This window comes from Marmota monax, unplaced genomic scaffold (genome assembly GCF_021218885.2).
Source record: "Marmota monax isolate L192 unplaced genomic scaffold, Marmota_monax_Labrador192_F-V1.1 WCK01_AAM20220418_F8-fsc00005, whole genome shotgun sequence".
Classification (NCBI taxonomy): domain Eukaryota; kingdom Metazoa; phylum Chordata; class Mammalia; order Rodentia; family Sciuridae; genus Marmota; species Marmota monax.
Genome location: NW_026692254.1, coordinates 5922053 through 5945422, shown reverse-complemented (window position 1 = coordinate 5945422; position 23370 = coordinate 5922053). Strand labels below are relative to the sequence as shown.

General features: G+C 39.5%; 1 protein-coding gene across 3 annotated transcripts in view; it reads right to left on the bottom strand.

Annotated features, from left to right (window-relative positions):
* Window positions 1–23370, bottom strand: part of Cfap61 (cilia and flagella associated protein 61) — a 273395-nt gene that overhangs the window by 68378 nt on the left and 181647 nt on the right. For all 3 annotated transcript variants that reach the window (XM_046434983.2, XM_046434992.2, XM_058576462.1), the window contains 2 exons: window positions 7716–8008; window positions 832–1159 (listed from right to left, as the gene is read on the bottom strand). In XM_046434983.2, the coding sequence (XP_046290939.1) occupies window positions 832–1159; window positions 7716–8008 (621 nt within the window). The remainder of the gene's footprint in view (window positions 1–831; window positions 1160–7715; window positions 8009–23370) is intronic.

Below are 23370 nucleotides of genomic sequence, written 5' to 3'. Positions count from 1 at the left end.
GCTCGCCTATGGCTACTACCTTCCCCAAGGTCTCATCCAGTGTGAGAAGCAGAGCAGGAGCTCTCTGAATCTGTCTTATTAGATAGAAAAAGACAAGGATTGGAATGTGGGACTTTTGCTCTTCAGTGTGATGTTTTGTATACTGGATTAGAGTCCTTGGATGCCATAGGAGTCTACGAACAGCTTTGGGATTTGGTTCATGAATGTTCTGAATATCAAAATACAATTTGGTAAATATGTGGGTTTTTCCGACCAGAATGCCCACAGCATTCAAAGACACCATTTTTAATAGTATCTTTCACCTCCCAAACATATAGGAACCGTATGGTTCCCCATGAAATCATTACCTTAGTGATCAACAAAGCTTAGGGGGTGAAAGTGGAGTGTTTTACAGCTGCAAGTAGTTGAGCTTATTCATCCAGATAGCAAGCTAAGGACTAAGCTGTCTGAAAGGGTGGGTCTCCTTATCTCAATTTAAGAATGGAAGTTTAGGGCAAACCACCACTCACCAGCTATGAAATCTCTATGCAAGTTACTGATCATTACCTATTTTCTTATCTGTAAAATGGGTACCAGTAAGATGTTGCCCACAATAAATGCTCAAAATGCAAAGGATGATGATGATGATGATGATGATGATGATGATGATGATGATTCCAGGTTCAGAATAAAGGCTTAAGAAATGCTATAGACCTTTCCTCTACCTCTGTGACAACCCATTCCAGGACCCTCCTCACCAAGCCCAAGAGAAGCACAGAGGCCTAGTCTGAATGTGGGCTCACATTCAATTTGTGGCTTCATCAAGGGAAATAAAGTGGCCCACTGACATACCTTGGATCTTGGCTCCCTTATACATGGGGATGAGTCGGTCAAGATCGGCAGGTGGCTTAGTCACGGGCTCAAGAGTTGGATCAAAGAGATTGAGCATAGCTGCTGCCAGCTGAAAGCCAATTTCTTTGGAACTAAAGTTGCTGTGAGTCCACTCATTTGAGTAATATCTATTAGAGAACTTGGTGAGGGAGCCAGCAGCCCGGATGGCTACGTCATTTGTGTGGAAGTTGGTATCAATCACAAGTCGGCCATCATAGACAAGACATGCATCATTGAATGCTTTAAATGTTTCATAATCCACTTTCTTCTCACAGAAGCTGAAGAACATCTACAAAGTGAACAATTATACCATTACTCAGTTATCACTCTTCATTACACCTTCCCAAGAGTAGGAATAGCATTTTATTATTTGGGGCACAAAAAAATTTACTAAAAGTTTGTCATAATGTTTTGTATTTATGTGTGTGTGTGTATATGTGTGTGTGAGGGAGGAAGAGGGAGGGAGAGAGAGATTATCTTTGGTATGAAGAACAAATTAAAATCACCCAGTGACTTTTTTTTTAGCAATCCAGACATCCTATGGAGATAAGAAGCCAAGTAATGAATAGCTACCACAAAGTATTTTTTCTCCTGTAAGAAAATTTACACTTGTAGAGATCCTATTTTCCCCTTTCTTCTTCTAAATTTCAAATAGCTCTAGCTCAGCATTTTCCCCCATCTTCCTTTTCTTGTGTCTGACACTTAGGTCTTTCTAGATTCCTTCTTCTGGGTTACGTCAGTCAGTCTTGAGTCTTCAAAGTACTCCTTTCCTAGGTCCCTTCAGGATAATTCAGAGAGAATAAACTACCAGCCTCCACATCCACCAGGTCTGAGCTCCACCTGTCTTACTTCTTCTTGCTCTGCTACAGAAGGCAGTGGCTTACCCAGTAATCATAGGAAAATAGATTTCTTTGACTAATCTTATCATCTACCTATAGACTTTTCTACTCTCTTTTTTCCTTTCCTATGTATATAAAAATAGACTTTCCACTTAACATGAAATATAGAAATTCACTTGACTTGAATTCAAATTTTACATAAAAAAATGTCATCAATCTCTTGATTCCGCGAAATTGTTCAGAAGTCCCCTTTAGCATCCTCACAAAGTTCTTCTACCTTTCATTTTTCTTTTTCTAATTAAATCTATTTTTTGGTTCAATAACACACAAATATGCTAGTTTTGTTTCCTCAAGCTTAGTAGTATTACAGTAGTATTTATTTACACTGTTTTGATGTCAGCATTCACAATTTTTGCTACATTTGGAGTTTCATAGGAGACAGAACTGAATAAGCAAATCTAACGGTGATTTGACAAACCTCATTCCTGGTGCATTCAGACAAATACTTCTTTGCCAAGCAAAATGAGAAACCCCAAGAAAGAATATCTTGGTATAAATAATAAACATGGAGCTTACTATGCAATTGGAGAAATGGATGCTAACAAAAAGGGAGAAACTGTTTCCAGACCAGTTTAACCGGGATTCTAAACTGGCGGGAGGCTGGTCCATCTGTGGGGAGCCCAAATGGCATGATTACCAGGCAGGGGAGGCATGGCCTTGAAATAAGGTCAAAACAACAATTTCAAGAGAGCTCTTCTTCTGGTATGGTAGTACAAACCCCTGAGACTAAACCTCTCACCAATATTAGCTATAAACTCTGGTCAAAATAGGAGAACTGCCTCCTGAAGATTCTGGTATTTAAAATCAGGTAGCTTGTGTAGGAGCAAAAACAAACATGGATGCGACTTCCCTTAATTTGAAAGCTTTTAAAAGAGGGTGGCTTATAGGCACTATGTCCAGGATGTAGGGAAAATGACCTGTATGGTTTACAAAAACATTTTAAAAATATATTTTATGTGGAATGGTGCAACATTAACTCTATTGATGTGAAAGGTTACTGATATATATTATAATTCATAAAAAAATCACTAAGAATAAAGATATAGCTAAAAAGCTATTTGAAATAGAATACTAAAAAGTACTCTAATAATCCAAAATAAAATAGGCAAGATAGAGCAGAAGAACAAAAATCAGAAGGGATAAGCAGAAAACAAATAATTAAATGGTAGGCCTAAATCCATCATTAATTGCATTAAATATTGATGGTCTAATTAACTAGAATGCAGAGGTAGTTAGAAAGGATACAAAAGTATATAGTAAGTATAATTCTAATATAATTCCCAAGATTCCCACTCTTCCTTTGAGTACTGGTGTGAACTGTGAATATGATTGATGGATGTTGTATAGCTCAATTGACTTTAAGAAGGGGAGACCATGCTTGGTAAGTCTGAACTAGTCAAATAAGCCCTTGAAAAGGATCAGGCTTTTCCTGAAAAGGGGGATTCTAAGTGTGGAGAATTTGACACAAGGGAGAGTCTAGTTTGCTGGCTTGAAAATGGGAGGAGTCATAGGGGAAGGAAATGGATGGTCTCCAGGAGCTGAGAGTGGATTAGGAGCTAACAAATGGATGTTGTTTCAGGATGCTAAATTTGCTATGCAAATACGATCTACTTTATGATACCTACAAAAGACACAGTTTAGACATAAAAGACATAGACAAGTAGAAAGTACACACATAAAAATATATTATGCAAATGGAATGGCTATATTAATATCAGACAAAATGGACCTAAAGATAAGGGGTATTATCAGAGCTATAGAGGGACGTTCATGTGTTAAATGCAAAACCGGACAGAATAAAAGGGAAAATTGGAAACTCCCACAACAATAAAAAAATTTTAATACCTCTTCTCAGAAATTGATAGAATTAGGTGAAAAGAATCAGTAAAGACACAGAAGAGTAAGACATCACTATCAACTACATTGAACTAATTGTTATTTAGAAAAACACTATACCCAACAACCACAAAGTACATATTCTTTACAGGTTCAAGAAAATAGTTCATATGCTTGGACACAAAAATGGTAGGCCTAAGTTTGTCTCAACAAATCTTAAATAAATAAATAATAATAATATTGAATAATAGTAAAGAATATGTTCTCTGACCAAAATATCATTAAATTAGAAATCCACAAAAATATGATTACTAGGAAACCATCAAATATTTGGAAATTGAATGCACAATCTCAGGATCAAAAAAGAATCACAAGGGAGATTAGAATTTTTTTTTTGACCTAAATGATAAAGAAAATTCTGTTTGTTAAAACTTGTGGGGGCAGCCAAAACATAGAAGAAAACTTATAGATTAAATGCTTGTAAAAATCTATGATCTAAAACTCTACCTTTAGAAACTAGAAAAGGGCAAAGTAAATCCAAAACAAACAGAAGGAAAAAAACACTGTTAGTGCAGAAATTGATAGAAGAGAAAACTAAACAGATCATAGAGCAAAGGAGCCAAGTTTCCTGGAAAGTGAAGTTGGTTCTTTGAAAACAAAATTAATAAAATTGACAAATCTCTATTTAAACTGAGAGAGTGGGGCTGGGGCTGTAGCTCAGTGGGAAAGTGCTTGCCTCCCATGTGTGAGGCATTAGGTTCGATCCTCAGCACCACATAAAAATAAATAAAGATACTGTGTGTTCATCTATAACTAAATAAATATTTAAAAAAAATTAAACTGAGAGAATGAGGAGACAGAGACAGAAAGAGAGACACCGAGAGACTAATACAATTTACCAACATCAGAAATAAATGGTAGGTTATTATTATAGATCCAAAATATTAAAGAGATAATAAAGTAATACATGAATAACTTAAAGCCAACAATTCTGACCAACTTCAAAGAGATTGATACATTTGTTGCAAAATACAATTTACCAAAATTGACACAAGAAGTAGAAAATCCAAATAGTCTTATGTCTGATAAAGAAAGTAAATTTGTTATTAAATATCTCCCCATAAATAAACTCCAGGCCCAGAGTGTTTCACTGGTTAACTCTATGAAACATTCAAGAAGAAGTAATACCAATCTTACACAAACTTTTTCAGAAAATAAAGAAGGAGGCAACATTGCCTAAATTATTTTAAAAGACCAACATAGCCCATTTACCTAAACCTTAAAAGGGTATTATTACAAAAACAGAAAATTATAGATCAATATACCTCATGAATATAGTTAAAAAAATTCTTAAAACATTAGTAAATAAAATTGAACAGTACTTAGAAGGACACCATGACTAATAAGTGTTTATTCAAGGAATGTAGATTGGCTGAATGTTTTGAAAAATTGATCAGCCTAACTCGCTGTATTAATAGAGTTTAGGAGAAAAGAATACAACTTTAAAAAAAAAGCTGTGGAAAATTCATTTGACAAAATTCAACAATCATTCATGATAAAACTTCTGAATATCTAGGAAATGAAAGGTTACTCCTTAGTCCATAAAAGATATAAAAGAAGAACCCACAGCCAACCTCACATTTAATGGTTTCTACCCTGAGATCTGGAACAAGGCAGGGATGTCTATTTTTCACACTTTTATTCAAAATTGCCTTGGAAGTCTTACTGAAGTAAAACAAGTAACTGAAATGAAATACCTAAATATCAGAAAAGATATAAAACTACCCATACTTGCATAATAAGCATGTGTATCTAGGAAGCAACTATCAGAACTGAGAAGTGAATTTAGCGGTTTCAGGTTAAAATGTTTATATACTAAATCAATACTATAGATTGGAAAACAAAACAATTCTTTTATAATAGTTCTGACACTTCACAAAGGAAGACAAACCAATGACCAATAAGTACATGAGAAGATGCCTGACATCATTAATTATAAGGAAAGCAAGATTCAAAACACAATGATACACCATGTAACACTCATGAGAATGGCTAAAATGAGAAAGACTGACAATACTAAGTGTTGACAAGAATGAGGAGTATCCAGAACACTCATACATTGCTGGTGAAAATGTAAGATAGTACAGATACTTTGGAGAGCAGTAAGGTAGCAACTTAAAAAGGTACATTCTTTAGGTATCTAACTAAAAGAAATAAAATTATCTGTCTACCTAAAGATGTATACAAGAATATGCATAGCTGACAAATGAATAAGCAAAATGTGCATATTTATACAATGGAATTCTATTCAGCAAAGAAAGGAATGAATGATTGATACATGGGACTACATGGAATTTCAAGATCACTATGCTGAGTGAAAGAAGCCGAAGAGGAAAATTGTGCATAAAAAAACTGTAATTTTAACTGCACATAAATCATTTGTTGTAGTTTCCTAGGGCCATTATACCAAAGTACCACAAACTGGGTAGCTCAAAACAACAGAAATTTATTCCTCTACAGTTCTGGAGACCACAAATCTGAAATCAAGGTGTCCTCAGGACCATGCCTCTTCCAAAGGCTCTAGGGAAGAATCTTTCCTTTCTTCTTACTAGCTTTGGCAGACACTGGCAATCCTTGCCATTCGGTGACTGGCACCTATCATGACACTAACCTCTGCCTTTGGCATCACAGGAACTTCTTCTTTGTGTCTCTCTTCTGTATCATCAAATCTCTTTCTCTCCATGTAAGGACACTGACCATTGCATTCAGGGCCCACCCTGATCCAGAATGACGTTTTCTTTAGTTAATTACATAGGCAAAGACCTTACTTCCAAAAGTCACATTCACTGGTATTGAGGATTGGCACTCCAATATATGTATATTTCTGGGGGACATAATCTTGGGAACTCACAACAAGGCAGAGGCAGACAAGGCAAAAGGATCTGAGAGCAGACACACCAACATCTGACACATATTGCTTTGAGGGGAAGTGTTAGCAGGGAGGTGGATAGGACCAAGGCAATTAAGAATATTTTCAAGATGTTTTGGTCATGATTCTGATTTTTACCTGAATAGGGAAGTAAATGTCAGAGGGGATCCTAGAGAATCAACAGTCATTGGGATATTTGGGGAAGTTTTCTTAGGACTTTGCTTCCTAAAAAGGGTACATGCTCACCTTCAGAGGTTCCCCAGGATAAACTTAGCCATCTTCCAGGATCACAGTTTTGGGGGAAAATTTTGAGTAAACACATCTTGATTGTTCCTATCTTAAATAGGTGTCATGACAAACATGTGCAGACAGTATCACTTTAAAAGTAAAATGGTCTTTTTTCTGTCTTTTTCATTGGCATGTCCCTAACACTTAGGACAGAGCAGGGGACCGTCTTGGTGTTCAACCAATGTCGTGGGATGAATGGATAAATGGATGTACTAAGGAGCAGAATACAGAGTGTCCATGCATTTTAGGCAGCACCATGCCTGGGACAAGCGGAGTTTTCGTGCATGGCAGCACTCTAGTTTGACACTCCTTCATGAAGAAGCAGGTTCTAATTCCCTCTCCTTGGCTATGGGATGGATGTGAATGACTTGTCTCTAGCAAAAGAGAATGTGGCATAGATGCTGCTGTTTGACTTCTGATGCTGGGTCGAAGGAGGGGCCACAGTCTTCCCCCCTCTCTTTAATTGCCCTTAGAACCAAGCCACCATGGCTTGAGGAAGCCCAGCTCCACAAAGGGGCTGTTTATGAGTGTTTTGGCTAAAATCTCAATTGCAGTTGATCTAGCATTTACAGGCAGACATAAGTGAGTGCACATGCCTTCTAGATGAATCCAGCCCCGTCATCCGGAATTTAACTGCATAAAAGACCTGCAGTGAAAACTGCCTGGTTGGGCCCAAACCAAGGAAAGATGATGATAAGTGATTGTTGTTGCTTTGAGCCACTAAATTTGCAGTGGCTTCTTGTTATGCAGGAAGAGATAACCTGAGCAGTCAGAAAACAACACTCCAAATCTATGACTATAAATTCACTGCTCCCAATCTTCCAGACTCCTGAGCCCCTGGCAGGTGACTACTCTCCCTAGCTGGTGAGTGAAGTTCGCAGGGATCCACTTACAGAGCACGTAAGTCTGAAGGGCTTGGTGGGTGTGGTGAAGCTGGCACTGTGAATGGGATCTGGGTACTGGCCGTCATTCCACTGAGCTAAGACTGCATCCTGGTAAATGGTCACTCCGGCGGTACTGAGCGCATCCTCCACTGCGCTTTCCACTGTGTAGTTGTTGATGCAGGTGATGATAGACTCAGGAGGTGGATGCACTAGGTAGATGCAGGTGCCCTTCACACCGATGTGTAAGAGCGTTTCCACAGTGGTGTAAGCATCAATCGTATTCCCATAGACAATGACATTCCCTAGAAAAGGAGGGAAAATGCTAAGATATACAGTTAACGACAACGACTTATTAATCAAATGCTAGTAATGCCGAATTGTTCTCTGTAACCCTCTCCTTTTTCAGCTGCAGGAAGCCAGCGGTGTTACCTAGCAACGGCACCAAGATAATTTAGTAAAGAATTGGCACAAAACATCCCACAAAGTAGTCAAGTACTTGTAATGTAGAAGTAGGACATTCATTTATGTCCCTATAATTTGAAAGTTGAAATTATGCTGAATGAAATGGTCTAGAATATAACCTTTTATCTTGTTTTTGTTCCCTATTTGCTACACTTATTAAGGAAACAAAATTACTAAAGTTTGCAATTCATACTATGTTCTTGCCTAGAAACTTGAAAGGCCAGTGGTAAAAAATATTCATGTACATAATGTTACTAATATTTTAATATTTAAATGTTGAACTAGGTTGATTTCAAGGAAAATTTTTTCCTTTTTTTTTAAAAAGAACTAAACACTAGAAGATTCTGCTTTACAACAGATAACTTTATGAAGATTCAAATTCTGAATCTTAAAATGTAACGTGTCAAGACTTAGCCAGAGGGACTGAAGGGTATTATTTTGGTCAGCAAACATAAAATAATAAAATAATCTTAAAGGATTTCATTTATGCAAGAGAATTTTAATAGTAACGGCCTATTATTTATTTACCTTTCTCAAAAATATTACTGTAGTAATTGCAAATGCTATTCTAATAGTATTTCGCCAGTTTTAAGATCAATGACAATACAGGGTGAAACACAGTATGACACTGAATTAGCATTTTTTACCTTTGCACAAAGAAAGAAAGAGGTGTAGACTCGCTTTTCAGGTACGTTGTTAACAATCTTACCACGAAATGCATACTCCCTGGATCTTTCTATTTTGCACTGGTCGTTTAAAGGGTATGAAGAGGAATTTTACAAGTCAAAATAAATGGCAAGAATCTTTATTCAATTTGGTTGAATAAATTATGCAAAACTCAATTTTCATCCAAAATTAATAGGAGGAGTGATGGCTTGTCTCATCTGCTTAGGGAAAATGAGCTAGACTAGCTTTCAGAGGGCGTCTCTGAGGGTGATCACATCTAGAGCTGTCTCCCATTCTCCAGGTCCTTCCCTGTGGAACGTCAGGTGAGCACTGAAGTGAGGGAGTCGAATTCTTCCTTTCTGTCTTCATGGGGAGGCTCTGATTTTGTGGCTGCGATTTCCTCCCTCTTCAGATGCTGTACGTCAACCTTTCCCAGGGAGATGCATTTTTCTTGGCTGAAAGAGCCAACATTTTGCTTAAATTACTGAGGCTCCCACCTGCTACAAAACATGAATCTTGGCTGTCTGGCACAACAAAGTGTCAGCCTGCCAGGAGAGCCAAAATTTGAACCTAAAACTGTCAAAGGTTTGAGGTCTTCTGCCCTGTTAAAATATGCATGCCAAGACAGTATTCATTTTCAGTTGAACACATTTTAGTGTGTAGGTCTCACACAATTCCGAGTTTGGTATTTTTCCAATGTCTTCCATATTAGCTGCTAGCAACTGTACTGTGAATAGGGCATATCCACTACAGACTTATGGAAATCAGGTAGTGCAATGTTGCTGGGGTCTGGTAAACTACCACCTAGCAGGGGTTCCCCACAGATTGTAGGCAGCCCAAGAGGATGATGTTTTCCTATTTTAAAAGTAATATATTTTATAAAACCTTTAATTTTAAGATGAAAGATTTTTTGATGCATAGACTAACTTCTAAACAATTTTGGTTATTGTTGAGTAGTCAACTTTCTGTAGCTGTGACAAAATGCTAGAGGAAATCAACTTAAAAGGAGTTAAGTTTTACTTTGGCTTGCAGTTTCAGGGTTTCACTTGGCCCCATGGTCATTTGGTCCCTTCCATGGTCACTTGGCTCCATTGCTTTTGGTCCTGTGGTGAGGCAGCACACAAAGGTGGGGTGTGTGGTGGTGGAGCAAAGTTGCTTGCTTCATGGTGGCCAGGAAACAAAGACAGAGATTGGAAGGGGCCAGGGTTCCAATGTCCCCTTCAAAGGCATACCCCCCAGTGACCTAACTTCCTTCCACTAGACACTACTCTAAAGGTTCCACCACCTCCAATAGCATCATAGGCTGGTGACCAAGCATTTAGCATATGGACCTTTGGGTGGACATTTAATTTCCAATCCATAGCAACCCTCTTCAATTTGAAACAAAATTCCCTAACAAAAAATATGAGACGTTGGTTATCATAACAATCAGCTGTTGCCATAATAATGCTGTGTAACAAATCACCCCCCAATTCAATGTCAAACAACAATAAGCATGTCATTTGTTGGCACACATATCTGAGGCAGGCTGATGTCAGCCACTCTGGCTCCAAGGTGTGGTTGGTTGGACTCTACAACAATGCGGGTTTCATCCTCCTTGGACTGACAGCTATTCAAGGCATATTCTATTTATGGCAACGTGCAACTGTAAGCACAACTGTTCTGGCGTATTTTGAGCCTCTGCTTACACTACCTCTACCAGCATTCCATGGACCAAGGCTGCACCCATGGCCAAGGGAGCCAGAAAGTACACTCTATCCCCACAGTGGGGGAGGGGGTGAATATTTGTTGAACAAGAGTCCAAACCATCATATTCTTTTTTTTTTTTAAATCTTTTTTTTTAAATTTTTTATTGTTGGTTGTTCAAAACATTACAAATTTCTTGATATATCATATTTCACACTTTGATTCAAGTGGGTTATGAACTCCCATTTTTACCCCATATACAGATTGCAGAATTACGTCAGTTACACATCCATTGATTTACATATTGCCATACTCATATTCTTATATTAAATAACTGCCTATATGATTTCACCAAACACTCTTCATTTAAACATGCTTCATGAGATTATTTATATTTATCTCATTACTCATGTAGTAGAATCTCACTACGATAACAAACTCATGTAATAAAATTGGCCCATTCCTCTTTACGTGCTCAATCTTCTGCTTTTTAAATGTCTCCTCTTTATGGGAGATTATTCTTTCCATTATTTTCCTGCAATTGTGAGTGCTTTTTACATCATTTCTCACTTTTACTGCTGTAGTCCGGCTGGGCAAAATAACCGAGAGGTGACAAGCAACTTGAAGGTTGAAGCGGAACTGCTTTATTGCAGAGAAACTCAGTGGGAACTGAGCGGGCACTCAAGGTAGCGAGAGCCGCTTCTCTGCGGGACAGCAGAGGTACACATACCCAACTAACTACACACAGCCTAACTTAATTAACATCATCTAGATACAGCAGTCAGCCAATAAGGAATCCTCATCATCTTAATGGCTCTCTGGCGTTGCTTCACAAACCACTCCTCCTGGCAAACTGCCAGGTGCCATCTTGACTTGATTTGCATCCCCAACATTTTACTTTGCAAAGAATTTCTAGACTCAATTCAAATTTAGCTTGTGACTGTAATATGCCAGGCACAAAGATAGCACTTTATATATAATTCATCATCATCATCATTATCATCATCATCATCATTCAATAACATTTGAGAACCATGAACCATAACATTAGCTTTACTCAAATATCCATTAATAGGGCTGGGGCTGGGGCTCAGTGGTAGAGCCACAGTGGTAGTGACACACGTGAGGCACTGGGTTTGATCCTCAGCACCACCTAAAATTGAAATAAAGGTATTGTGTCCACCTACAAAAAATGCATTAAATTTTTTTTAAAAAATCCATTAATAACTTTTTCTTGTAAAAATGAAGCACCCACTTAAAAATAATAACTTTTCCCCCCATAAACTGATAGTAAAATACAAGCATGGCAAAAATTCATAGACTAACCATAGCTTTATTTTTATGTGCCCCAACCCCTTACAAAAATTAGTGGGAAAAGGTTTTTTTTTTTTTTTTTTTTTGGTACTGGGGATTGAGCCCAAGGATGCTTTGCCACTGAGCTATATCCCTAGTTCTTTTTTATATTTCTTTTGAGTCAGGGTCTTGCTAAGTTGCTAAGCCTGGACTTGAACTAGTGATCCTCCTGCCTCAGTCTCCCAAGTCACTGGGATTATAGGCATGTGCCTTGGTGCCTGGCTTAGACATTGACTTTGATGACTCACTTGGGGAAAAAAAAATCAACCTGGGCATAACAGTATGGTTACTTATATTCATCAGAGTAACTTTCCTAGCTTGGATGAGTTGTGTATTCAAAGCCCCATATCAAGACCCCACCACAGCCTGCTCATAGGCACAATTGGGCCCCCAGCAAATAGTCCAGCCTCCAGCCAGATTAGGTCTAGTAGGTGCCTGGGTGGTGTCTATCTTTCCTTCTGCTGTGGTTTAATTATGGTTTGTCCCCCACAAAACTCATGGTTAGGTTTAATCAATGTGGCAACACTGGGAGATGGGCCCAGTGCGGGGGGGGGGGGTGCTTGGATCACAGGGGCAGACAATGCTTTTCTTGGGAATGAGTTAAGGTGTGGAAGTCCATCTCCTTTGTCTTTCACACTTGCCTACTTGTCCTTCCACTTTCTGTCATGAGTTGAAGGAACACAAGGCCTTCACCAGATGCAGTCACCCAATCTTGATTTTAGAACTATGAGTCCAAACAAACCTCTCTATTCTTTATAGATTATCCAGTTTCAGGTGTTCTGTTATAGCAACAGAAAATGGACGAAGACATCTTTCTAGTACTCATCATGGTCTATATACATATCTAGGCTTCTCTGTGAGATGACTTATTTGGACTATAAGGTCCACATTCAGCTTTTCAGTTATCCCTGGAGCCTTTCACAGGGCCTGGTCTACAGAAGACGTGGCAGAATGCTTCCTGATTGGATATGTGGATGAATGTTTGAGATTATTCAGGTTGCTGACCCAAGACTTTCCCCTTGCTAACTGGACCATGTGTGTGCCCTCAGAATGACCTCAGTGTAGCTAGAGGATCCCCCTACATATTTCTACTTCACATGATACATAAAGGACATATTCACCATTAAGTCAGCACTATCAGAAATATCCAATCACCAGATTGGTCGTATACTTTGGTTGTAAGATAGAAATATGTACCACTTAGCCTCAGGTTTGGTTTTTAGGTTTGCAGTATAGCTCATAATCCTACATGATCCCAAATGTAACAAAAGTCATGTGTGTGCCTCCAACAGACTGTAGGTATAAAATAGGACTCCTGCCATATTGGTGGCACTTAAACTCAGGGAAGTAATAAATCATATCTTTAATGTGCTATTTAAGGAAAGGCAGATTTGAATAGTTACAAGGACAGGTTTCTAAAAGCTCAAAAGGGAACTTCTGGGAGTTTTTAGAATTTCGAGAGGTTCTTGGCTCTGGTTTCCTTGTAGATGAACATTTGATTTCGGATGATAGGGCAATCTTACGTTTCATATGGAGGTTAGCAGTCATGCAACTATTATTCACAGTGATCGATTTTGAGCTGTTGGAAGGAAATGGAGAGAGAAAGAAAGCGGGGCACACACAGAGAGAGGAACAGTGAGAGCCTCAGAGAAAGAGACTTTCCTCAATTCCTGGGTAAAAATCAAAAGGAAGAATTTAAAGTCAGGTGAAGGAAAGTGGCTGCTGAAAGTGGAGGGGGGATGTCCTCAGGGTTTTGGTGGACAATGACAGTGACAGGAAGAGGGGCCAGCACCTAGGCTTTGCCTGAGGGAGATGTGGGTGCTGACTCTTGTGTGCTAGCCAGTGTGTGCAGGGGGCAGATGGGGTTCCACTGCCACAAGGCACCCTGGAGGCCATATAGAGGGGGTGAAAAAGCTGGGGGGTGGGGTGGGGCCTGAGACAGGTGTTCTTTGATAGCAGGCTTTTAACAAGCCAGAGAAGTTCCTTTAGTTAAAGATGAATGATTCAGTGTATTTGCACCACTCCAGTGCTTCATGGAATCCTTACAAATGGTTAGGAGGAGGGGACACATGGCAGGGGGTTCCTTTACATAATCAGGATATCCTACACGCTGTTCTGAAGTCTGTATGTGAACGTGGTAGAAAGAGAGTAGGATTTGCCCTGAATATCACTTTTTATGCTAAAAGATCTGGGCACTGTCTCCTTCCTGGCACAGCTGATTCAACAGATAAGGAATGACTGGTTTTTGCACTTGATCCAATAGGTGACAGAGATAAAGGGTGAGCTGCCCTACTTTCAAATGGCAAATGATAACATGATCAGAGCGCTCTGGGTGAATTCATAATAAAGGATAATGCAGTACAACCATAGCCGTTTTCATGGAAGGCCAACTTTCGTTGCTTCTTTTAGGGAATAAATCATGCATTACTGAGATGACAGATCTGAAAGGGGACACAGGGTCCAAGGAGGGCGCTGGTAAAGGCATAGCCATAAAAGCTCCCACAGTGAACTGGCAGGAGGGAACAGCCAAGTCGTACTCTCATTGCTGAGCTGCAGCCGCCTTTCAAAAGAAACCTGGAAGGGCGCCTCCAACAGGAGGGAGGGGCTTCAGGGTCCACAGCCCAGCTGGGGAGAAAGCGGGAAGAGATGGTGCAATATTGTCAATTCCCCACCTCAGAAGATGGGCCATCTTAAAATGCCGGTGTCAATGGAAAGGTGATCTTTTTGCTTTCTGATACATTTTTTTTTTAAATTTTTTATTGTTGGTTGTTCAAAACATTACATAGTTCTTGATATATCATATTTCACCCTTTGATTCAAGTGGGTTATGAACTCCCATTTTTACCCCATATAGATTGCAGAATCACATCAGTTACACATCCATTGATTTACATATTGCCATACTAGTGTCTGTTGTGTTCTGCTGCCTTTCCTATCCTCTACTATCCCCCCTCCCCTCCCCTCCCCTCCCCTCTTCTCTCTCTGCCCCCTCTACTGTCATTCATTTGTCCCCCTTGTATTATTTTTCCCTTTCCCCTCACTTCCTCTTGTATGTACTTTTGTATAACTCTGAGGGTCTCCTTCCATTTCCATGCAATTTCCCTTCTCTCTCCCTTTCCCTCCCACCTCTCATCCCTGTTTAATGTTAATCTTCTTCTCATGCTCTTCGTCCCTACTCTGTTCTTAGTTACTCTCCTTATATCAAAGAAGACATTTGGCATTTGTTTTTTAGGGATTGGCTAGCTTCACTTAGCATAATCTGCTCTAATGCCATCCATTTCCCTGCAAATTCTATGATTTTGTCATTTTTTAATGCAGAGTAATACTCCATTGTGTATAACTGCCACATTTTTTTTTATCCATTCATCTATTGAAGGGCATCTAGGTTGGTTCCACAGTCTTGCTATTGTGAATTGTGCTGCTATGAACATCGATGTAGCAGTGTCCCTGTAGCATGCTCTTTTTAGATCTTTAGGGAATAGACCGAGAAGGGGAATAGCTGGGTCAAATGGTGGCTCCATTCCCAGCTTTCCAAGAAATCTCCATACTGCTTTCCAAATTGGCTGCACCAATTTGCAGTCCCACCAGCAATGTACAAGTGTACCCTTTTCCCCACATCCTCGCCAGCACTTGTTGTTGTTTGACTTCATAATGGCTGCCAATCTTACTGGAGTGAGATGGTATCTTAGGGTGGTTTTGATTTGCATTTCTCTGACTGCTAGAGATGGTGAGCATTTCTTCATGTACTTGTTGATTGACTGTATGTCCTCCTCTGAGAAGTGTCTGTTCAGGTCCTTGGCCCATTTGTTGATTGGGTTGTTTGTTATTTTATTGTCTAATTTTTTGAGTTCTTTGTATACTCTGGATATTAGGGCTCTATCTGAAGTGTGAGGAGTAAAGATTTGTTCCCAGGATGTAGGCTCCCTATTTACCTCTCTTATTGTTTCTTTTGCTGAGAAAAACCTTTTTAGTTTGAGTAAGTCCCATTTGTTGATTCTAGTTATTAACTTTTGTGCTATGGGTATCCTATTGAGGAATTTGGAGCCCGACAGATTAGCTTTCTGATACATTTGAAGGTGGAAATGAACAGGCTAGCAACTTGGATAGTGACCAGCTAAATAAGGTGATCACACTTTAAAATTTCAGCTGTGGCCAGGTTCAGGGTCATCTTGCATTTATGTTCATGGGGGCAGGGGATGTCAGCTTCATCATCCTGGTTCCTGAACATAGCCAATCACTGTTTCAGGTGAAGTTTCAGTTTAAAGGTAAAATGACGGTAGAACTGGAAAGCTGAGTAGATCACTATTTCATTCAAAAAACAAAATACAGTGTGTGTGTGTGTGTGTGTGTGTAGGGGTGCTGGGGATTGGACTTCGGGGCACTCTACCCCTGAGCTACGTCCTCTGTCCCTTTTACTTTTTTGAGACCTTCTCGCCAAGTTGCCCAGGGCAGGCCTCCAACTTGGGATCCTCCTGCCTCAGCCTGCTGAGTTGCTGGAATAATAGACATGCACCACAGCGACCGGTTAATGTTTTTTAAAGTAATAGATTTACTCTAAAAGTAATAGCACAGCCTTCTTAAGACATTATATATTAAATTTCAGAAAGGCACTTTATTTTTTTGAGCTTAGTGCTTTCATTTTTAACCACTAGGAAAAATGTGCTTTGCTGCCATTTCATGATGATGCTCAGGACTTTAAAGATGAAGGATTCTTCAAGAAGAAAACCGCGACTTAGAAAAAAGGGAAGAACTTTCTGATCTGGTGATTTGGCCATGAAATTAGATCCCAAGGATATAAGAAGTAAAGTTAAGAACTTAATGCACACAGATATTAATATGAACTTTTTACTTCAGAGTTATTATATTTTAAGACCAGAGAAAACAAGAATTATATGCTACATCTTATAGTTGTCTTTTTTATTGTGTCTGTGAATATTTACCTAGTTCATTGTATTTTAACAATTCCCTTTTCTATTTCAAAAGAAACATACAGTGGTTATGTATGGCCTCATTCATTCTCAGATCAGGCCCATAAGATAGATTTTATTATTTTCTCCAGAAAATTGGGCACAGAGAGGTTAAGTGATGAGCTAAAGTTCACACAGCAAATGTACGTCAGCAGCATTAGAAACCAGCGAGCCTGGTTTCAGAACCAGCACTCACCCACTGCCTACACTTGCAGATGGATACATAATATGAGACTAAAAAGTACTCCAATTTTATCTGGATAAGTATCTTTAGTAAATTACCAGATAATGAAAATACATCCTAGGATATTAATAAATTTTAAGATGGACACTCACTTTAAAAGCATATCATGCTCACAAATAGTTTTATAAGTCAAAGCATTAGATTTCTGTGACCCAGTCCTGACCTAAACCATTTCACTCTACCAAATAAAAAAGGGAAGAATAGTTACAACCTAACAAAGGCTTTGTTGGTGACTCATGCACTGGAATTTTAATGTTATACTTTTCCTACAAACATGCTTTTAATAAGGCAGTAAACCGTATTTAGCTAAAGATGAAAATAATTGATCCATTTTGAGCCATTAAAGCGGCTTTATTTATTTATTTTTTTACTTCACTTCCACCCTACTCTTCATTTTCATGGAAAGTACAGAGGTAATAGCAGATGAATTTCAATTAGTTTCAATTAATGCCATAAACTGTACTAATGTATCAGGTTGCTGGGTTATATCAGAATCTGCCCCCCTCCCACACTCCCCCAGAAGAACACTCCAGGTTTTGTTTGCAGTTGAAAGCGGCGTTTGAGCCTGTGACATCAGCCATTCTCCAGGACACTGGAGCAGTTCTAATAGTTTAGGGTAATTTACATCCATAAATCCATCTGACTCTAGAGCCCAGAAAACAGTATCCTTTAGCCTGGACTAATTCCATCACAGTGCAACTGCGGTCTCCTTCGGAAGCAGAGGGCTATGAGATAAAATAGTAATTAGGGGGAAGGGTCCCACTTTGGTAGTGTCTGCGTATTTACAATGGGTAGAAATTCAGAAGAGAGTCAGCTCTCTCATAGGAGCATCTATCGTGCCTGCTACCTGGCATCCACCATCCTTCTAGAACAATCTCTCTCTGGTTATCAGGGAACCTCATCTTGTCCCTGTGCTTTGGTGAAGTCAAGACTGGCGTCACCCAGGATTCAGGGCGTGGTTCCCAGATGGAAAGGACACCCAGTCACAGTCAATGAGTGGTTTTTTTTTCAAACAGGGCACTGTCTTTGGTTACCTCTCCCTTTCCCTCAAGAAACTATGTAGAAAGGAGGGAAATAGCACTGACTGAGTAAAGGTAAAAATATTATGAAAAATACTCACATTCCTTCTGGCATTTTTAGGGTGACATGGAGAGAAAACAAGGACTGAAATGTCCAACAGCAGTAATAGCTTCTCCAGTCTTTCAAATGAGCAGGATCGCAGCCCCCTTTGTTATTTTGCATGACATGCCAGACTTCCAGTTTCTGGTTTCTAATACCACTGTCCCCTAACTGACTTGGAAATAAGCTAGAAGCAGCTGTGCCCTCAGGACCACCAAATGGAGCAAAGGTGGCCACTTCCAACCATCATTGTGTCCACAGCTGCCCACGCCCAATGGGCAGTAGCCTGGAACTCACTCTTATCAGATCCCCTTCTCTCTGCTGGCATGGGTGCTACAGAGGGAAGGTCGCCTTCTTGAAGGGCTGTTTGTTTCGTGCACAGGGTCAGCCCTCTGGCTTTCTCCCTTCACTGGGTCCTCATTTTCTAAAAAGTAACCAGGTAAACTTAGACTTGGCTGGCCATTGAAGGCCTCCAGAGTCTGTCTCCCGTCGGCTCCTCTGCCTCTCTCCTCCGCTGCTACCCTAAAACAGATGTGTTGTCCAGTCCAACTGCTGGCCCACTGTCTTTTGGAAACAGATCAAACTCCTCCAATCTCCTTCTTGGTTTGCTTCTCTTGCTCTCCTTTAAAGCTAAGCTCAAATCCTCCGGGGGAGCCTTCTTCAACCTTCCCAGCCTCTAGGGCTCTCATGAAGGCCATGGTGCCTTTACACAATTAATCAACAGATATCCTCGACTTCTCTTCCACCATGTTGATGGGGGTTGAGACTGACCCTCTGGGGAAGCTTCAGCGTGTAGCAGGAATTTCATCACATGTAGTAGTGATAGTAGTGTAGGTTCCCCTTATCTACTGGAACATGTTCTAGGACCCCCAGTGGATGCCTGAAACCACAAAGAGTACCATATACTGGGTTTTTTCCAAAGCACACATACCTATGGCATCCTTTTACCATTTTACTTAAAGAATGCACTTTGTGGCTTTCTTCTTTTTTTTTTAAGTCAATTTACTTTTTTTTACTTGTTGTTGGACACACATGCCTTTATTTTATCTATTTTTATGTGGTGCTGAGGATGGAACCCAGTGCCTCACAAGTGTTAGGCGAGCGCTCTACCGCTGAGCCACAACCCCAGCCCCACTTTGTGGCTTTTCTTTGGAAAAATTTAGTTGTAAACATCACTACTCTTGCACTTTAGGGTCATTGTTAAGTAAAACAAGGGTTACTTGAATGGAAGTACTGTGATACTACAATAGGAGATCTAATAACTGAGAAAGCTAAGTAGCTAACAGGTGGGTAGTCTATATAGTGTGGATACACTGAGCAAAAGGATGATTCACATCCCAGGTGGCTCAAGATTTCATTAGGCTACTCAGAACAGCATATAGGTTATAACTTACAGATTGATTTTTTTCCTGGAATTTTTCATTCAATATTCTCAGAGACCATTTAACTATTTGCATATAATACTTCTGGTTGGTCATGAGTAATTGCAACCTTGGAAAGTGAAATGGTGGAAAAAGGGAGAGGAGAGGGACTATTGTAATGCTAATAACAACTTCTATATCTGAGACACTGTCCTGAATATAGTATACATGTCATATCTCATTGATCTCATTTGATCCTCCCAGCAAACCACTTGAGGAAGCTATTGTCCAGAATCTAACACACAGAGGGGTTAAGTAACATGTCCCAGAAATGGCAGAACCTAAGCCATTGACTCTGGAACCTGAACTACAAAGCCTTGATAAATGTATGTCATTCATAATGAAGACTTTAGTCCATTCTTCTCAGTCAATATGTTAAAAGAAAGCCATCAGGGCTGGGGATGGGGCTCAGTGGTGGCACACTTGCCTGCCATGTGTGAGGCACTGGGTTCGAATCTCAGCACCACATATAAATAAATAAATAAAATAAAAGTCTACCAACAACTAAGAAAATATTAAAGAAAAAAAGAAAGAAAGAAAGAAGGAAAGAAAGAAAGAAAGAAAGCTATCAACCTCATTCCAGGGCTCTCCTGTCTTCATCTTGATGGGTTATCAATTTCCAGGTCAGGTTGAGGGTAAAAAGTTTTTATAGGACAAAACTTGGGTGGAAGGAAAAGAGTTGCATTCTAAGTTATTTCCACTCACATTCAACAAAATATTTATTGAGCATCACCTACTAACAGGCACAGTGTTAGATACAGTTGAGATAAATTAGAACTGTAATTGTCAAAGAAATGGCTTGGAGTTTCAGCAAAGTATGGCACTCTAGACATCTTAGAAACAACGCTGCTGTGACAATTATTTTCCTTTCAAAATGTGGCTCTGGAAAGACCACTAGGTCTTCCACAGTATTAGAGGGATTTGAAAGTCCACTGTGAAACTTGAATATTACACTCAGAAGTCTCAGTTAGCACTTGAGATCGTCCCAGTGATTTGGCATGGATGTGTATTTCCATGTTCATCTCCCCCAGATGTTAACCAGATTTTTTCCACTTGCCAGGAAAGCCCAGGTGTGTTTAGGAGGCTCTACTTGGCGACCTGCTCTCTAGCGGGGTTCTTCTCAGTGCCGTATTTCCTGGAAACCCTCATGGGTACAATTCTGTTGTTGGTTCTTGGCTCTCATGTGTGGATGGGCTTTCTGTAGTATTTGAGTGACTGACCCAGGCTCACTTTTTTCTGGGATCTGTACTGGGCTCCAATGATGCTGTATTGTAGGGTTTGGGGAGGGAAGTGATGGGGGGGGATGTAGGGCATGTGGGGGCACAAGAAAAGAACAGGAAAATAACTACAAGAGTAAGATCTGATGGGACTAATTAAAGTCATGTCTGAATAGGACTCAAATTATAGAAAAGCTACAAAGAGAAGAGTTTCCTTAAGTCTGGAGGTAATATTTTTCTTCCTAACTTTTCTCACATAAGAAGTCATTTGAAAAGGCTTTTACACAGAGTTAAGTTAACTTGACTGGATCAGGTTTCTCAGATGGCTCCCAGAGTCTGGTCTCAGTGTCTGAGTGTTAAGTACACCTACTTGGGAGGCACTCTGGGGAATCATCAAGCACCAGACATGGGGAAAACTGCCTACACTTAAGACAAGAAACTAATTTTCACATACTTCTTTTATTCTCTCTGTTCAGTGGTCAAAACCAGGCACTCAGATGGTGGCTGATGAGAGACATTCTTAAGTCTTGAAAAAGCACTACAGCACCACCATCTTTAACAACTAGTCCAATCACAAAATAGCACTGATGCTCTTTCCCCACCCAAGAACCGAGAAAACACCTCAAGGGGACCATAGTGTGTCTCGTTTTGGGATTTCTAAGTTCTCTGCCATCAACATCCAACCTTAAGAGCTTGCATTGACACTTTTGAAGGCTCTTCTCTCGATCAAGATGCTCCTCAGTCCTAGCACCCTAAAACATTCAAAGTTCAGGGATTCAAAGTGCACTGGGTTGGGCACTGTCCTAAGACATATTGTGCATTTTATACTGAACTTTTGTGCTTTTATGAAGTTTAAACTGCATTTTGAGTCTGGACTTGATGCAAGGGTAATGCCTTGCTCCAAATTCTATGGATAAAAGCAGGGTTCTGCAAACATGGCTTGACACCTATTCTTGCAAATTTTGTAAAGTTTTATTGGTACACGGCCATGCCCACTCATTTCTGTATGCTCTGTGGTTGCTTTCCTGCTGTGATGGCATAGATAAATGGCTATGACAGGGATTGTATGGCCTTCAAAGTCCGAAATATTTGCTATCTGGCACTTTATAATGAAAGTTTGCTGAACTCCTGGATTAGGTCATCTTCCTGGATTACAGAATTTTTAAAGTGTATATAGGCCATGGACAGTTGCTAAAGAAAGAAGTTAAAGAATGAATAAAATGTTGAAACAGATTTAAACATATATAAATGGAAAACTGAAAATAATATCAAGACCTGATACAGATACAAAAATATTTCACCACAAAGTTTAAATCTGGGTTGCTGGTATATATATTCCCATATATCCCACCTCTACCTGAAGGTTCCAAATCCTATTGGTTTTATGTCTGATTCCTGTCCAACCTTTAAGTTATTTTGCATTTCAGACATCCCTCTGTCCTCATAAATATGGGAAGCTTCCAAAAATGTGTTGTGAACTAGTATACTCTTGAATTTAAAAATATAACAAGGAAAGCATTAAAGACAAAATTACAGATCAACCCTATTTATAAATTAAGAGGGAGACAGCCTATATAGTATTAGCAAATGGAATCCAGCAATGTATTAAATGCTATTTAATGCCCTTTAAAAATTTTTAAATGTAGTCAACTAGTAACTTTTTTGGGGGTAGTGGGTACAGGGTTTTGAATTCAGGGGCACTCAACCACTGAGCCACATCTCCAGTCCTATTTTATATTTTATTTAGAGACAGGGTCTCATTGAGTTGCTTAGCATGTCACTATTGCCAAGGCTGGCTTTGAACTCAGGTTCCTCCTGTCTCAGCCTTCTGAGGCACTGGGATTACAGGCATGTGCCACCATGCCTGGAAACTAGTAACTTTAAAAATTTAATTTAATTTTTTAAATTTTAATTTGTTATATATGAAAACAGAACGCATTACAATTCATATTACACAGAGAGCACAATATTTCAGTCTCTGGTTGTACACAAAGTAGAGTCACATTCTTTGTGTCTTCATACATGTACTTAGGGTAATGATGACCATTGCATTCCACCATCTTTCTTACCCCTATATCCCTCCCTGTCATTCCCTCCCCTTTTCCTCTTTGCCCTATCTAGAGTTCATCTAATCCTCCCATCCCTGCCTGCCACAGCATATTCTGAATCAGCATCCTTAAATCAGGGAAATCATTCGGCATTTGGTTTTTTTGGGAATGGCTAATTTCACTTAGCATTATATTTTCCAGCTCCATCCATTTACTTGCAAATGCCATGATTTTATTCTCTTTTAATGCTGAATAATATTCCATTGTGTATATACACCACAGTTGCTTTATCCATTCATCTACTGAAGGGCATCTAGGTTGGTTCCACAGTTTACTTATTGTGAATTGTGCTGCTATAATCATTGATGTGGCTGTGTCCCTGTAGTATGCTGTTTTTAAGTCCTTTGGGTATAGACCTATGAGAGGGATAGCTGGGTCAAATGGTGGTTCCATTCCCAGTTTTCCAAGAAATCTTCATACT